Below are 18558 nucleotides of genomic sequence, written 5' to 3' on the forward strand. Positions count from 1 at the left end.
ATGGTCTCAGATGGATATTATTTTTAAAAATAAAGTAATAGAAATAAGGGACACTTTATTTGCTGTTTTTTTTTTTCTAGAAAACAATACACATATATGAGTAAGAGAACACATAGCATTTTCCGTGAAAAAATTGTGTAAAAAAGTTTGAGTAAGTGTAACATTATTTGAGAAGTTGTGGCTAGGATAACGGAAGTTGTTGTTATAGATAGTTTTTTATTGTATAATTTTATTGATTGTATTTATGACGTTGTATTAACATAGCTTTGGGCTATTTATTTATTATTATTTTTTTTAAAGGAAAACATATAGCTTCATTCATTGATAACACAAGCATAAAGCTCAAACAACGTAGAACAAAGCTTTGAAGTAACCATAACTAAAACTACAAGGTTACAAGCGTCAAAGATAACATATTACAATCCAAAATCTAACAATCTATTAATACATGACTAGATGCCAGTTTAAATAATAGATTTGCACTAGACAGACTCATACAAATGCATAGGTAGCTCTTACTTTTCGGCGAGAGCAAAAAACTCTAATGTCAAAACTCATCCTCCTCAAGCTGAAAGCCAGAATAACGTTATATTCAAGAATTCCAAAACACTGTCTAGGAAGTAAGGGGACTCATAATTCATGTGTGCGTGTTAGATTTTTGTTATCTTAAGACATAAGTATAAGATTATATACATAAAATATAATTCAATCAATTTAACTAAACGAGTAACTCATTAATTTAAAGTTGGGTTTGTGCATTGTGTCAGAATTGTTAATTATAAACATCGCTTGTCGGATTGTATCGAAACACGAATGTATGATGGTATAAATTAATGTTAATCCAACCTATTTAATTAAATAAGTTTCACCAACTGTGTTTATTTTGTGTAACATTTGCGGGTGTGGTAAAAACTTGTTGGCTCTCGGTAGCAAGTAATCACGGAGCTGACTGTAGAGAATCGAATCTCTCTTTGTGTCCGGTTTCAATAGTCAGTGACTCAGTACCAGAGTTCCGTGGCGTGTGTTCGGTTACAGCGAGAACACAGAACTTCTCTCTGGATTTCTTGCAGAAGGAAAAGGCAAAAGGGGATGATGAAGACGCTGAGCGCCGAAGAGTCAAAGACGCTCTACGCTCTCCTGAAATCGGAGCAAAGGCCATTGGATGAGATCGCCTCGGACTTCAACTCCAAGTTCCCTCCCGCTCGCCACTTCGTTGCTTGCTCCTCCCTCGTCCTCCTTTTACAGGCAATGTGTTCCCAATTCCTCTCTCTCTCTCTCTCTCTCTCTCTCTCTCTCTCTCTCTCTATATATATATATATATATATATATACTTTTAATGGTTTTTAGGGTTAGGGTTTATGACTTTTCAATGCCGTTTTCGCACTCTGCTTCGAATTTTTGCTATTAATTATTTGATATTGGGTTCTCTTGCTAGCAAATAATATTTAAAATCAATATTTTTCAAAGAAGTAGTCTTACAATGGACTGGGGACACTGGGTACCATTCTAGCAGATAACCCGATGATCTTAGGAACTAGGATTTTAAATTAGCTGATGGGGTTCTTGGAATTTTAACTACAGTAGTGAATTCATACAACATTCCAAAAGCGGCCTCCAATTTGGCCTCAGGTCAGTCAATCTGCTTGCTTCCCAACCCATCGAAGGTGTTCAACCCAAGCTTGAGATAGTTTGGCTTCTCTCTCTTATTGACTTCTTCACAATGTTCATTGATCAAATATTCATAAGAGTAGGCGCTTTGGACTAAAGAATCAATGAATTGAGAAACTTAATAATTTACTCTACTATTACAAAAATATACTTATATTATCTTAGGAAGTATGGGGAATGGTCCCTTCGGGGACACCTGATAAAACTGGAATGTTATAGGGAAGATTAGCATGACCCCTGCACAAGGATGACACCTGATTGGTCACTTCGTTCCTTGATATTTTGTATTCTCTCTAGTTGAGACGAGGAGGCAAGGAAAAACCTGTTGGGTCCCTTCCAAAATGTTTCACTCTCGCTAGCTCCCCATTTCCTTGGAAAAACATTTGAAGAATTACGGCTCCTTCGAGAGTCACATTCTTTTTGTGGATGGAGGTGTTAGAGAAGATTTTAACTTTGGACAACATAAGAAACAGACACATCATAGTAGTAGACTGATGTTGCTTGTGCAAGAGGAGCGGAGAGACTATAGATCACCTTCTTCTTCATTGTGAAGTGGCTAGAAAATTGCGTGTTTCGATCTTCCATCTTTTTTTGTGTTGAGTGGGTACCTAGAAGGTTGATGGAGTTGTTGGCTAGCTGGAGAGGTCAATGGGGAAGTCGTTTCACTTTAGAAGCTTGGAGGATGACTCCTCTGTGCTTAATGTGGTACATTTGGAGAGAGCGGAATGCTAAGAAATTTGAATATTGTGAGAGATCAGTAGTAGAATTAAAAGTTGTTATGTTCAAATTTCTTTATGCTTGGATGACGGGTACTATACTCCTAGCTTTTTTAGTTTCACAGAATTTTTGGACTTATGTTCTTATTTTTCTCCCAAATTTGGGGTTTCTCTTGTATACTTCCTGTGTACCTGGGTTGTGCCTCTCTATGCCTTTTGAGATTGATTTGCTTATAAAAAAAATTAGGAGCACTTTCATTCTACTTTAGCACTCCTTTTGGTCTGTGTTACTATCACTATGTCTAAAAGTTTGGAGGAGGAAGAGAAGATGAGAGGATAAGGGGAGCAGGAGAGGTTTCCTTTGTTTGAATATTTATTGAAGAGTAGGGAGGGAAGAGATAGTTATACCCTTCCCCTTTTCTGGTTGTAAAGTGAAAAGGAGAATCATGTAAATTGACAATAGAGAGATAGCATATCTATAACTTTTTTTTTTTTGAGCGATACGTAGGAAAAGGGAATTTGAGGGAATTTTCAAAAGGGCTTTGTGTTGATATGAAACATTTTTTCAAATCTTTTCCTCTTCCCCCTCAAAAATACATGTAAACAGGGGAGAGGGGAGGCCCTTCCTTCCCCTCTTCCCCATCCAAATGGACTGTATCTGTTGATATTTAGTAAGTTGTATGATATATTAAAACCCAACCTCATTAAGTTCCTTCTAGATGCATTTGCAAAGTGATTCTTCCATATGTGAGATAGAAATTACAGAAATTAATGTCCTGGATGCTTTCTTTCTGTATGGTTTGACAATAATGTCACATGTTATAGTATTTTAAGATAAATTCTAAAATTTAATGCCAATAATGTGTAATACATGATTGGACTGACCTGATAAACTTTCTTTAGGAATATCACCCAATCGTGGCAGTGACTGATTGTCCTCCGTCAATTTGCTGATACTCAGTCTTTTAATAGATTTTTTTTTTTTAATTAATTAATTAATTTTTTTTATTTATTTATTTATTTTTTTTAAACATTGAACATGTGAATGATTTTCCAATTTTCCTATTCACCCTCCACTTTTCATGTGTTTCCCCAATCACCGTCCTCATCCCCTGGTTTCGCTTATCACTATCTTCCTAGAATTATGAAAGACCATGCTTTTGAGCAGATTTTAAGCATCTTTTTAAAAATACTGTAACAAGTTGTTCCACAAATCAAGATCATTTTAAAATGTTAATTGTTCTAAGTTTCCAACATTCTACTCTGAGGGTCTAAAAAAAGAGAAAAAGATCATTCATTGCTCTATCCCTATTTCCTTTAGCTATATGGATCAACTTATGCTCTTTATTTTTGGACTCACATTGATAGTACTTTGGCTAAGTGTTTTTCTCTTGCAGCCTACCTAAGTTGTGACACACAATCTCCTTGTTGTTAAGCTAAGAATGTAAATCTACATATCTAGTTTATAACCAATCACATTATGCCATGTCATGAATCAATTTTATGCCTTCACCTATACCATCAAATAATTTTTTACCTTCCCTTAAGGAAAACAGAAGAATTTTTTAATGCGTTTAAGTTTTTGATTATGAATGAGCAAGTGATAGAATGAAGGAAGGTGTTTAAAATATTCATTGACCTGAAATTTTCTGATTAGTTAGGAGTTAACATGTAGGTTATACACTTCTACACCTTGAACGTGATGAGGGGGTTAAGTGTTACCTACTAAAATTTGAGGAGGTTCCGCGTTTTATGGCCTAACCATAGGGGAGTGAAATGCATTTTTTCTTTTCAAATCAATTGCTGACTACTGGATGTTTAATTATTGCAGGACAAAAAGATGCTTTATTCAACTCAACGTTTGGCTGCATTCACGATTCTTCATCAGGCTTATGCCTCCCAGAAATCTTCTGCAAACCCTTTTATTACTTTTATTGTAAATGTAAGGAAATTTTTGTGTCACTTATCAAAAAAAAAAAAAAAGTAAGGAAATTTTTGTTTTAGTTTGAAATCCAAAATTGGCAATATTTTAGTGAAGCATCTAAAAAATAGTGTCTAATCTGAAATTAGTTACTAGTTTCTCTGACGTTACCTGTTATTATGTTCTGTTGTTAATTTACAGTATGGTCTGGATACAATGTGAGCTTCTTTATTAAGATAATAAAATAACTGAATCATCAGTTTTTTTTTTTTTTGTGTGTGTGTGTGTGTGTTCTACCTTTGGCATACAGGTTGCATCTGATGATGAAGCTGAAAAGTATGAGAGGGCGTTTATTCTACAGCTGCTAGGCTCTGATGGCTCTAGTAGTGGCAAAGAGGTTCTACTTTCTCAACTTATCAAAAAAAAAAAAAAAAGAGGTTCTACTTTCTCAGTTTAGCCCTTTGTTTTGTATAGTTGAATGATCTTGTCAATTAGTTGTTCTGTGGAAAACTTGCTAATTAGGATGTGTGCTTGTGAACTACAACAAACTTTTGGACAGTTTGACATGTGAGCAAATTATGCATATGAATATTTGCTCATTGCTATGTATGTCGCCCTTACCTATTGGATGTTTGAGCTCCTTAGGGGGGTAATTTAGCACCTACTTAGGAATTCTGGAGTTCCCCAGCTATGTTGCATGGACATTTGTATGTTTTCACATGTCAATACTCGGGAAATAGATCTGGCTGTCTTGGGAGTGCTGAAGAATGCTTAACAGCTGTGTCTGTTTAGCTTAGCATGTTCATCATGGTACTGAAACTCTTGACATGTCTGTGTTATGAAGAGTTAAAGAAAATTAGCAGATTGAAATTTGGCTGTCTTTGGTTATGATCCTCTTTATTAGTCTGACACATTTGTTAGGTATGTGTACCATTTGTACATGACATGGGATGCCATACGTCTACAAATCTTGGTTCTTGGATATGGTCTGTTAAAATTTCATGTTTTAGATCCTTTAACCCCAATGAACAGAGTTGGATGCATCTAGGTTTTTGTTAGTATAAGATGTTTGAATTTTGTAGTAAATTATGTTATAAAGAGTTGTGCTCATATTTGATTTAAGCCACTTTGCACATGTTCCGGTACTTGGCTTTTACTGCAATTTGACCTTTTGAATTGGAAGATGATTCTGTCAATGATTACGATTTTCTGAAGTGTTTTTATTTTATTTATTTATTTTTAATTTTTAATTTTTAATTTTTTTTACAGTTTCTTAAACAGTCTGCTACAGATTACACCAGAGGTTTTGATCCTTCAGTGCATGTAAGTTAGATAAATACAATAGTTTTAGGTGGATATATGCAGTTGAGCTTTTAATGAATAAAATCAAATCAAGGCTATGCAAGGGATCCCCATTGCTGAGGCAGGGATCTTGACACTATTACCTGACTTTCATTTTAATTTTATATCTTTTCTTGACATCCTTCTGTTTTGTCTACTGTCAGGATTATCCAAAACATGAACAGTTACAGCAGCAGTATTGTGATAAAATCCATTCAGAACCATATAATTGCTTATTTAAGGATGGTTCAGTGAAAAGTGTGGTACCAGACCCTGATGTTCCCCATGGTTGTGATGCAAACTCACCAGAGTATGAACCTTAGCAATGGAGAGGCTTTTACATTTTATTTTTTGTTGTTTTAAATTTGAAGCTTTATCACACAGATGTTAGCCCTGGCGACTAAAATGTATGTTGTGTATTCAACAATTTCACATTGTGCATTTGACATTACCAGTCATATTTTAGGTTTGACCTGCAACCTGGAGCCAAACCAAAACTTGGATCTGGAGATAGAGAAGATACAGTGATGGGGTTATTGCGGAATTTGTCTCTTGAAGGATTAGGTCCTCAATGGATCAGGCCTCTTCCACCAAGGCTTCCAGTACAGGAGGGGGAAGTAAGAATTTAAGAGTTTATTTTTTGATTAATTTATTTAGTTTATTAGTGTACTTGATTTATGCTTGTAAAGCCCTTTTCAGCTAGTGTGGCTCAACCCTGATGACAATCATGAACTTTTATGGGACTATGGTATGTGCGTTGATACTAGCAGAGGGGCAGCAGTAAGGGACTTAATTGCAAAAGCTTTGAAGGGACCACTTGTGCCTCCACAACAAGAGGTGGTTATCACATACGTATATTTATTATGATATTATCAGTTCAAAATTGCATTCATTACCCTAATGCTTCTATACAAACAAGTCATATTAAATGTATTTGTTCCATGGAAGTGTCAAACCCTGGGAGCTTCAATTGACCTTTTCTAAAAATTTGGAAAATTTTCCTATATAGGTTGTGGGACCCCTCTCAAGTTGGGATAAATTAATGGTATAGAGTTCATAGGTTTTAAGTATTTTTCCTTGTATGTACATATGATTTAGAATGTTGTCTTGTGCTACTTGCATGAGTTAGGATACATATTATTCTTGCTATGCCTCTTATTGGAGGGACGAAAAAAGCGGGGCTATATTAGTCGTCCCTTTGAAATTTTAGAAAGTTACTAGTAAGGGTTTGGGATTTTGCTTAAAGGATGGAATAGTTACTATTAGAATGAGTGAGAAGTGAAATAATTCCATCAGTAACTATAAGCTCCTTACTGATCTTAACATTTTGCTTGAAGTTAGTGATTTCAAGTTATAAATTAGTCTTTGTTTTGTTAGACTGTCACTTTTCAAAATGTCATTGTTAGGAGCTGATAATTTTTTTTTTTTGATAAGTAATTGTTGTATGTATCAAAACGCCAAGGGGGCGCAACCCTAATACACAAGAAGCATATAAAGAGAGCGCGAAACACCCAGAAAAGCCCTAAGCTCCCAAGGAGCACCCACAAGAGACCCAAAAAGAACCACCCAACAAACACCCACAAGAAACACCCTACACAAAGGATAACCCATAGCACCCAACCACCCCACAAAATCACCCCACATCCCTAACCCTACTCGAGCCACCGCCCCTAGCCTCAAAGTTAACAGAGCATTCCAAATTCTTGAGCTCCATCTTTTTTCCCTTGACTTTTGGAGCATAAAAGTCTTGAGCTCCCTCCTCATCGGTGGCAATCAAAAGACTTTCCTCATTCCCTCCCCAAGATTTCATCGTGAACTTTGTCTCACCCTTCACCCCTAACAACACCTTTTTCTTATGCAGCTGTTTAGCTTCCTTATCCTTCGCTCTCCGTGAGTACCCCAAAGTAGACTTGGAAACAGAGTATTGTTTATCTATCAAAACTTTGGCAGGTGTAGGATTTATAGGAGCATCCTCTAAAACCGGAGGTTGTTTCACCGGCGAAACAGAAGCCACCGGAGGAACAGTAGCCATCATCGGAGAAACAAAAGCCTCATCCCTCATTTTGCTCCGAAGCCCCGCCGAAGAAACAGAAACTGCCGCAGAAATCGCCGGAGGAAAAGAGAATTGTTTCACAGGAACAGTAGCCACCACCGGAGGAACAAATATCTGCATCCTTCATTCTGCGCCAAAGCCTTGCCGGCGAAACAGAAACTGCCACTAGAGTCACCGGAGAAGATTTTTGACCAAAATCCGTAGTCACCAAGCTCGGGGAACTCGTCGGACAAACCATCGCATGCGTAATTGCCGTTGTAAGGGCTCTGGGGAGATCATCGGTGAGAGTAAGGACCGGCACAGCTGGCCTCGGCACCACAGTCGGAGTCTCAGGCACGTCTGAGGATCCACCGAAGACCTCCTGCATGTCTAAAAATGAAGAACACTCCGCGAACGTCGAAGGCAGAGAAGCTGCGTTCATCGGGGATGACACCGGCAAGGCCAAGTCCATAACCAAGCTCAACTGAGAATACTTCGGCGAGGCCAAATCCAAAATCAAATTTGGTTCTGGATCCAGATCTAAACCCGGATCCCTATCCAAACACAGATCCATACCCAATACCGGATCCATACCCGAAACCAGATCCATATCTGGATCCACACCCATGGCCCACATGCCATCGGACGTTATGCCAATTTCCAGTGGGCTTCACCTTCATACCTTCCAGCAGGCCTGCATGCAACTCGTCAAGGATCCGGACCCATTCCACATGAGAAAACCCTAGATACTTTACCCACCAATTGACAAAAAAGCCCTTCATCTTCTTCCTTCTCAACCTAGCTGTAGCCGCCGCCAATGAGTCACCATTCTTTTTCCTCTTCGGCAATCTCTGTGGGATTATCGACACCGGCATCTCCAACTCATAGCAGTCCACTGCCTTAAGCGTCCCTAACACCACCGCTACCCATCCCAAAGCCGTCCGAATAAGGTAGTACATTGAGGAGGCAAGAGGACAGGAGCTTCGGAGTTGTCCTCACCTCTACGCCTGACGCTGCGCGTTTTACATCCGCAAACGACCTCCCAGTAAACAAACCTGCCGAAGAGGGTGCCATATGAGCCTCCAAATCTAACCCTTTTTCCTTTGTCGCAATCAACAGATGCAACTCACCTACAAACTGCTGCCATCCTCGCCCATTCCGCCCATTCCGGCCTTCTAGGATCCATATGACACCTTTACATCTCCCCCCCTGTGAACCGTCAGCATCTTCTGACGTAGCGGAAGACTAAGGTAACTAATAAAAGAGCAGCGCCTTTGATTCTGCAAGGAGAAACGTCTTCGTCTTCTACCCAAAAAGATAAAAAATAAGCCCGTAGGCTAAAAGAATGATAAAACTCTGTAAAGTATTTGAGAGAGAATTCTCTAATTTGATAATAATTTAATGAGTTGAGTTTTACATAATAAGCTAGCCTATTTATAGAAGAGAAATACTTGTAGAAAAAGTAAACCTAATTCTAGTAGCAATAGTAAACCTAATCCTAGTAACAATAGTAAACCTAATCCTAATAAGGAAAGGAAATAAAGTTTTAATAAAATAAAATAAAATCCTAATATAAAATTGACAATCAGCGGGAATCATGACAATCTTTCCTTTTGTACTTCCATTGTCTAAGAACGGATAAAATTCTGATCAAGCGGTGCTGCTCCAATATTATTTTTGATATTTTCTTTATTTTCGTTTTTACCGAAAATAAAGGTAAATATCGTCCTACATCAGACATCCTCACTTGAAAAAAACTCGTCTTCGAGTTTTTTTTGGGACATGGCACATGTGGCTCCTTTGAAGAAAAGTTTTTGGAGAAATCTACATAGATAGAATCAAGACACAATTTTTCTTTTTTGTCTACTTCCACAAAAATTCCTCAAACAATTTCTTCTTGGACATCATTTTTAACTTCATCGTTTTCTTCAAAAGAATCATCAATTTTTGTGGTGATTGTGATGAGTTGTACCTGTGGTGGAGGAGTTTGCAACTGTGGTGGAAAAAGTTGCACTTGTGGTGGAGGAGGTGGTAGCTGTTCCTCCATTGATATAGTCATTGGAATCAATGATGGTGGCTACACAAATGTTTTCTCTGACAGCAACTTCACTTCTTCAACCAACTTAACATCTTCCACAACTTCTTCACCATAATTAAAATTCTCTTCATAGGCGAAGGGCCTATTTGGAAAGTTATGAAAATGATTATGGACATGACGAAAGTGGCTTACGTCATCCTCACAGAATCGGTCAACATAGGGATACCGAACGGGTTCCCTTCGGATCCCATAGTTGTTTGGTAGTAGGAACCGGGCATTGAGTAACCGCTTCATCTTGGGCCAAGATGTAACAGGTCTTTTCCCTTCCCTGGATCGAGAGAGCTTCAACCATTCCCACCAAGTGGATGCTCTACCTTTGAGCTTATAAGCCACCAACTTCACCTTCTTTTCTTCTGGAATACACATGTACTCAAAGAATCTTTCTACCTCCATTATCCAGTCAAGGTAATCTTCAATGTGAAGATAACCATCGAATGAAAGAAGATCGATATTCATCCGGTACTCCCCGGTGTCTCTGTGATTCCAATGGGCACGCATCTGCCTGCGTTCAAATGACTCGCACAACTGTCACACCTCCTGTTGCATCATTTGCGTCGTCTGCCGGAGCTCTTGGAATTCGACTCTTAAAGGAGCCTCTAATCGCTTAATGTATCGTTGGTAGTCAGATCTCGAAACATCTCTCTCACGAACGGCGTTGTTATAGAAGTTGTTGTTGTAGTATAAGTTGGCCATCGAATCTAGATAACGCCGGCTCGGATACCTCATGAATTTGGCTCTCAAAAGAGTCCCTCCCCTACAAACGGCGTTGTTGGAGAAGTTTGTCACCTTTGCGTTGATTGGCCATGATTAGGATAAAGCCTGCTCTGATACCAACTGACGCAGTGAAAGACTAAAGTAACTAATCAAAGAGCAGCGTCTTTGATTCTGCAAGGAGAAGCGTTTTCGTCTTCTACTCAAAAAGATAAAAAACAAGCCTGCAGGCTAAAAGAAGGATAAAACTCCGTAGAGTATTTGAGAGAGAATTCTCTAATTTGATAATAATTCAATGAATTGAGTTTTACATAATAAGCTAGCCTATTTATAAAAGAGAAATGCTTGTAGAGAAAGTAAACCTAATCCTAGTAGCAATAGTAAACCTAATCCTAATAAGGAAAAGAAATAAAGTTCTAATAAAATAAAATAAAATCCTAATATAAAATTGACAATCAGCGGGAATCGTGACAATCTTTTCTTTTGTACTTCCATTGTCTAAGAACGGATAAAATTCTGATCAAGCAGCGCTGCTCCAATATTATTTTTGATATTTTCTTTATTTTCGTTTTTACCGAAAATAAAGGTAAATATCGTCCTACATCACCTTCCCATTCACCAAGAACAGACATGCTGCCTCCAAGGAATCCACCAACCAAGAAGATGCTGGATGACTCACACAAATAACCCCTACGAACCCTTTCCTTTTTTCCTCCAGACGAAAATCATGAATAAGTTTTATTAGCATATTTTGATTCTATTTTCCTAGTAAGCTATTTTCTAGTAAGCTAAACGCCTAAACCTTAGATTTTCTTACCTAAAGAAGTCTTGATTTATTCTATAAATTTAGTGTAGATGCCTTATGGCAATTCAACGAAGAAGAAACATAATTTTGCCCAAGGCAATTGGAGGTTGATCCCCTTGGAGTGATCAAATGGAAGTTTGATCCTCTCGAAGTGATCAATTTATCCATTTTTCCTTTTCATTTTTTGATTTTCAATCGATGAAAACCCTTGGGTTCCTATCATTTGGTATCAAATCATTTCGATTTCCTAATTTTCTTTTTTCTCCTGTCTTTTTTTTTCCTGTTAAACCCATCCAAAAAAAAAAAAAAAAACCACCAATCAAAAGTTGATCATGTCTATATGGGGGTGTTGTTGTTGTGCTTGTGGTGCGTGAAGCGGTTAAGGCGTTCCATGGGTGCTGATAGATTGGGTGTCGCTCGGCGTAGTAGCTTGGTGGTGCAAGTGCCTAGTCGACATGTGTTCTGGTGTGGTGTTCATCGGTGGGTTGTGGAGCTGCCATTAGTGGTGATTACGTGTGGTGTGAAGTAATAAAACTTGATCATTATTTATCAAAAAAAAAAAAGAAAAAAAAGCGTGTGGTTTAAAGTTCACGAGTGTTTGTGGTTGTTGTGCCGTGTTGCCATGCGATCTGAAGGTCTGTGGGCGACCGTGCTGTGGTTCACGGTGGTGCAGTGGTCGTGTTCATGACAGCCTATGTCTGCCGGTGGTGGTTTTAGAGCAAAGTGGATCATGCACTATGCCGGTGAAGGGGCTATGCTTTGAACCATGTGGTGGGTCATGTACTATGGGGTGTTTGAGGTTGGCTCAAGGTGGTTAGGTGTTGTGTGCTAGTGTGGAAGGAGCCCCACGTGGTGGAGCAGCTTGAGCGAAAGTCAACGATTGTGCGTTGGAGGAGTAAGAAGAAGAAGCATGTTTGGCTACACAGATTAGTTGTCCAGGAGCAACATTGTTTTGGTTGCGTTATTATATTGGGTGTGTTTGGGAATGGGAGAAAGGTAATTCTTGACTTGGTTTGCTTGTACTTCAGGAATAGCCTTAGTCTTATAAAGGAAAAAATAGAAAGAAAAGAGAAGAACAAAAAAAAAAGAGGAAAAAGGAAGAAAAGTTAACAAAAATGCTCCTAGTAGTAACATTCCACATGAATAAGCTTCACTTGAATTGAGAATTTTTCCGAAGATTGTTGCAGAGTTGAAGAAATTAATGGAAGAGTCCATTGAATGATCCTCGACTGAGCCCTAGACCGTCGAGGGGTGGGACTTGGGAGTGAGTTCTAGGTTAGTTGGACATCAAGTTTCACTAAAGTACGATCACAAGGAGAGTAGGAATACACTGTTTCACGTCTAAAAGATGAGTTCCCACGTGGTGATGGCGGAGATCCCTTTGGCTGGGTATCACAAGCAGAACATTATTTTCAATTTTATGAGATGCCAGAAATATCAAAGGTGGAGGTAGCGGCTAATAATCTCAAAGGGAAGGCATTACAGTAGTTTGATTGGTTGGTAGTGTGCCATGGAGAGCCAATGTAAATGAAATTTGTTGAAGGGCTCCTTTTTCAATTTGGTCCTTTAACATATGAAAATATAGATAGCAAATCCTTCAAACATCAACAGTTGAGGAATACATACATTGTTTGGAGCATTTATCTGATCAAACTCATAGTTGGTCTGAAGTACAGTTAGTGGAGACATTCATTGAAGGAATTAAGGCTCGATTACCCCGAACCATGATACTGCTATTTCAGTTGCAAGGAGAGAGGAGAAGCAACATGGGGAGGAAAGCTGCCAAATAATCAAGGTGTTAAATCAACCAACAACGGGAAAAAGCAACTCATTTTCTACCCTAACTTGTAGTACTCCTGCCATGCAAAAGGAGTCAGTCGTGACAAAGGTAAAAGTTTCAGAGTTGGAATTGATTTCATCAAAATTTTAAGATGTCTTTGTTATTCATAATTGTTCTAATACCGAGGAGGTCATAAATCCCTTGATGGATGAGGAGAATAAGTTGTTATCTTTAGTGCGTGTGGGGTACACAGTGGATAAAGAACTAGCTGAGATAGAATCTCTACAATCTGAGGAAGAAGCCAGTTATGATTAAGTTTGGCAAGGCCTTATTGGAAGGGAATCGATTCTACTAAGTCAAACGACTGTAGAGAGGTGTTTGCTCCAAACCTTGAGGGTTGATTATATGCACACTAGTCATGAGACATTAACCTTGACAAGGGGCATGGTGGCCTCCATGGGATTGAGGACGGGATTGGAGACATGCTTTATTAATAATCAACCTTGAGGGCAGGGTTGTTTTTAAGGGTGGGAGAATGTTAGGAAACCCCAGATTTTTATTAACTTAGTAAGTTGTATCAGTATGTTTCGATTCTATTTTCGTAATAGTAATAGGCTATTCCCTAGTAAGCTAAACCTTATATTTTCTTATCTAAATAAGTCTTGCTTTATTCTATTAATTCAGTGTATATGCCGTACGGCAATTCAATGAAGAAGAAACATGATTTTGATTGGAGGTTGACCCCCTCAAAGTGATCAATTGGAGGTTCAATTCTCTCAAAGCGATAAATTTATCCTTTTTTTTCTTTTATTTTTTGATTTTCAATTGATAGAAACCTTTGGGTTCCTATCAGCAAGTTTGTGGGCTTTGTGTTCTTTTCATTATGTTACATCAATTATTTTGAAGAAAAATATGTTTATGCATGTCTCCTTTCATTGTGCAGCAAGTATTGGTGGAGTTGGCAAATGACCCAAAGCTTGTGTATCATTGTGGACTAACACCTAGAAAGTTACCAGTATGTGTTTATGCTATCAAACAGTTTATTAAGACCGTTAGTATGAGTGGTTCTGCCTGGCTATTTGATTCCTCTGTTTTTTTTTTCCTAAATCAGGAACTGGTGGAAAATAATCCTCTAATTGCAGTTGAAGTTCTCACCAAATTGATAAATTCGCCTGAAATTGCAGAGTATGTCTTGGTGTATTGATTTACTGTTTTATTCTGCTGCGCTGTTACACTTACTGACATTACAAGATTTGTTTTCTTTCTTGATTTTAATCTGTGTATCCAGATATTTTACAGTTCTTGTGAGTATGGACATGAGTCTACACTCGATGGAAGTTGTTAACAGGCTTACAACAACCGTTGAACTTCCCTCTGAGTTCATACGCATGTACATAACTAACTGTATATCATCATGTGAGAACATCAAGGTATTTCACTTTACCTCACATGGTTATTTCTTCAAATTATACTAAGCATGGAAGGGTGGCTGGTTGAGTGTGAAACATGTACACGTGCTTGTAATGGCTGCTTGACTAGAGTAGTATTACGGTGGCTGTTTTTTTTCCCCCCCTTTCAGAGGCTTCAAAATATAACTGTTCAATTAGATATTAGTCTAACAGTGGGAGGGGTTTTCTAAGTTTGTCAATTAGATATGCAAATAGGAAAGGATTTATTGTTCTCCCTGAATGATGCAGCAACTATTTCCCAAATTCTCATTGTTGTCCTGCTTTTATTGAATTACCATATGCTGGATATATGCTTATTATTCTACTCCATGATGCGGAGTGTCGCATGGAATGCCATGTATGCATTGGAACGATATATTTTGAGACCTACTAAAGAGATAGTGTATTTGTGGTCTCACCAGCATTTGCACGCCTCAAATGCATGGTGGGTATGAGTGAATCACGTGTCAATGCCATATAAGCAACTTTATTCACTTTATATCAGAACTTTATATGAGTAGCCATGGGCATGAGTGAATCACTTGTCAATGCCATATAAGCGACTTTATTCACTTTATATGAGCAGCCATGTCATGTAGTAAAAAAAGTTGTAGGAAAATGGAGTGAGAATAGCATTTTCCAATTTAAAATTCTCTTTTGTTTTGAACTTGTATCTTGGTAGTCGGGAAGGGGATAGGAATTTAACCTTTTACGTTTGTATTAATTAATATATTTTGACACGTGTACAATTTAAAATTTTGAAACATTCTCTTTCCACCAGGATAAATACATGCAGAACAGGCTTGTGAGACTTGTATGTGTTTTCCTACAAAGCCTTATCCGAAATAATATCATCAATGGTGAGTGTTCCCTTCTATTTTCAGATTGAATTACTATTTATCTTGAGGTGATTTTGATGTCTTGCATGATTTACCTTGCAAACTTGAATGGCTGGGTCACACTCACAGAACTATAGTAATCATTGCCTGATTCCATATTAATAAATATTACTTAAAAATGGTGTTAGGAACATAGCAGATTCCAAAATGTCAATGTCTTGGTAATATAGCCGTTTCATTTTTGGATTGAAATCAAGTTTGGATTGAAAAGAAACATAGATGAATTCAAGGATATTAAGAGCATGTTGACAGCTGGCTACTTACTGATTTGGGATGTAACTTTGGATGATGACATTAGGTACAGGCATGTATGATCAGAACATGTTTGAAACATGATATGAGGCTATCTTTTGAAGTAATCTAATATTCTAAGAATTTGGAGAAAAAGATTGGAATGACATTCATTTTTTGAATTATTGAAAATTCATTAGAGAATGTTAAATTAATAATTATGGAATAACTAGTGGTCATAGAAAAATATAATGGAGCCCTGTAAGTGAAGAGATGTTCCAATGGTCCTTTTGCCGAGAGCCTATTTGGAAAAAAAGTAAAGCTGGAATTTTACCAGTTAGGGTTTACTTGGCTGTAAAATGTTAGTTTTCTGTAAAATGTTTGTTTATAAATTAAATAATAATTTATCCATTATTTATCAAATAATGGATAAATTTCTCAAATATCCATTATTTGATACAATAATGGATATTGTATCAAATAATGGATATTTGAGAAATTGATCCAGAAACTCTTCCATAGAATAAATTATTGTATTTCCTTTTGCTGTTTTTAGTGTCTTTGGAATTAGTGGAACTATTTCTGTATGAATATACCATTGTTAGCTAGAGTGAACTATGAGGATTTTTGCTGTGGTGGAAGCCTTTTTATGTAAACAAGCTTTTTATATCATTGAATAACTAGATTGTGTAGAAGAAACATGGTTACATTTGCCGATTTCTCTCTGTGGTTTGTCATCTTTGCAGTCAAAGATCTTTTCATTGAAGTTCAAGCTTTCTGCATTGAATTCTCGCGTATTAGGGAAGCAGCTGCATTATTTAGGCTTCTGAAGTCCTTGGAATAAATTGGTCCCCTTTTTTTCGTTCTTGTAGTTTTCTTGGGTTCAATGACTAGCTTTCTTTTTTTCTCTTCATTTTCCCTACATCCCTACATGTAGATAATAACACAAGCATTTAGTATGCAGATGGTGTCTTCTTCTTCTTCTTCTTCTTCTTCTTCTTCTTCTCTCTCTCTCTCTCTCTCTCTCTCTCTCTTCTGATTGTTGTAGTGATTTGTGTTTAAAAAGTAATATATGACAAGAGTCTACTGGCATGCATGTTGGTGAAATTTGTGTTTAAGTAAAGGTTGTCTCTAGAAGTTTTAGTAGAGCTCTCCTGATTGTTTTGGATTAAGGATTTGAAATTTCCCTGGAAAACATCAATATGAGGAGTTGAATATACAATAGTTTGCTCTTTTGGTGACATCGATGGCGGGATTGCTACAACACAGAGCGTAAGGATCCCAACAAAGACACAAGCCTGGTCAATGCAACACTGAAAGGGAAAAGCCGAAAATAGTTCGATAAATAGCCAATCGATCCAATAATTTCTCTACTCAAATCTTTAAAAAAAAAAAAAACCACCATGAATAGCAGAAGCAGAATGGATGAAATCCTCGAGACCATATTTTCAGGGAAATACCCACTTCAGACAATAGAAAGGAGAATAAAACAGGGGAGACTTGTATAAATGGATCCCAGTCACCTGTGTAACCGGGAAGGAGAATAAAACAGTAAGGAACGTGCCATTCTGCTGCAAAAAGGAGAAAAAGTTTAAAGAGTAGTATTTGTCATTTAAAAAGAAAAGAAAAGAAAAGAAAAGAAAATCTGGTGTGTTTTTGTTTATTTAAATGGATTTGATTTGAGTGGCTAAATCAATTTAAAGCTTTATGTAGTGGGCTAATTTTAAATTTAGATACATGCATTAGTCCTTAATAAGGGGATCAATAATGGGGGTACAATTTGCTGTACGGCTGGGCATTGTACATGCATGTATCCGGACTCCATTGTAGTACACTTGATTTGTCCCGGTGTTTCTCATCTTCTAAACATATCTATTCTCCTTTAGATATCCCATATTTAACTAAATCCTAATTATTAATTAATTTACTCATAATCTAAGAGTAATAAATTATTCGTTTATTAATCCATTGTAGTACACATTGTCCGAGTTTTTCTGAAGCTTTACTCTTAGATTATTGTTTTTCAATCATATTGAGTATTCTTTACAAATAAATACATGCAAGATTCAATTAATTGCCAACTGCCATATCAACAGCAATCTTAATTATCTACTACAAATTTTTCATATTCACTTATTGTTTTACCTATGACGTACTCAATGAGTCAATGGAGAGGGACAATTATGTTTCGGACCACACCAACTTTACACAATACTCATCATATCGAATAGCTAAAAACAAACATGACCATCCTATTATTAAAAACAGCCCAAGCCACAAGCTTTGATGGGTTGGACAAACCAACAAATCAACCATTTAGATAATGAGAGACGTGGTGTAAACAATAATTATGCTGTTAACTCATTCCAACCACTTCATTATCTTAACGAAAAATTATGTAGTGCCCTTACCTTGCTAGTGAGCACATAGTACCACTTGACATCAAATAACGGCCACAGCTTGCTAGGAGGCAAGGGATTTGATGTCGGTATCCTGCCAAGACCGTACTCCACCAATGGGCAATACTTACGTACCTCATTAAAGAACACAAATTTGATGTCAGGTTTGACCAGTATTGTGTCGTATCAGAGGATGACAAATGACCGAGGTCGTACAAGGAAAAATATACTCCGAATAAGAAAGAACATGCAACCATTCTAAGAAAAGTGAGAAACTCAAAGAGAATCACTAATCATTCTTACTAATTTTTGCATTAGAGATATACTTGGCAAGCCTCTCATCTCGTTATTTATCTCTCGTACATGCATACGTGGTTCAAGGTAGGCTATACGATCAACTACATCATCAGTTGGCACCACCGTGAGAACATTTTATTAATTCCTTATACTAAATGCCATATGATTAACATTAGATCAATGGATGTTAGAAGAGACAATGTCAATATCCC

General features: G+C 37.4%; 1 protein-coding gene and 1 non-coding gene across 2 annotated transcripts; both read left to right on the plus strand.

Annotated features, from left to right (window-relative positions):
* Positions 1-945: 945 nt before the first annotated feature.
* Positions 946-16757, plus strand: LOC132183849 (CCR4-NOT transcription complex subunit). The gene is made up of 12 exons (XM_088518022.1): positions 946-1245; positions 4216-4326; positions 4616-4702; positions 5575-5628; positions 5811-5956; positions 6113-6263; positions 6346-6483; positions 14016-14087; positions 14184-14257; positions 14361-14502; positions 15302-15380; positions 16397-16757. Exons 1-12 carry the CDS (start codon positions 1090-1092, stop codon positions 16492-16494), a joined length of 1308 nt encoding a protein of 435 aa, XP_088374148.1. The 5' UTR covers positions 946-1089; the 3' UTR covers positions 16495-16757.
* On the plus strand, positions 1849-1950 carry LOC132185998 (U6 spliceosomal RNA). The gene has a single exon (XR_009440681.2). It is a non-coding gene; the product is annotated as a U6 spliceosomal RNA (small nuclear RNA).
* Positions 16758-18558: the final 1801 nt, after the last annotated feature.

The sequence above is a fragment of the Corylus avellana genome, chromosome 7, assembly GCF_965113065.1.
Source record: "Corylus avellana chromosome 7, dhCorAvel1.hap1.2, whole genome shotgun sequence".
Taxonomy (NCBI): Eukaryota; Viridiplantae; Streptophyta; class Magnoliopsida; order Fagales; family Betulaceae; genus Corylus; species Corylus avellana.

What these genes read in the sequence shown, in the direction of transcription:
- LOC132183849 (XM_088518022.1), top strand. Translation starts at nt 1,090, where the DNA reads ATGATGAAGACGCTGAGCGCCGAAGAGTCAAAGACGCTCTACGCTCTC. An exon ending in TTGTGCCTCCACAACAAGAG is followed by an intron (nt 6,484 to 14,015) that starts GTGGTTATCACA and finishes TTCATTGTGCAG; the next exon opens with CAAGTATTGGTGGAGTTGGC. An exon ending in CCGAAATAATATCATCAATG is followed by an intron (nt 15,381 to 16,396) that starts GTGAGTGTTCCC and finishes TCATCTTTGCAG; the next exon opens with TCAAAGATCTTTTCATTGAA.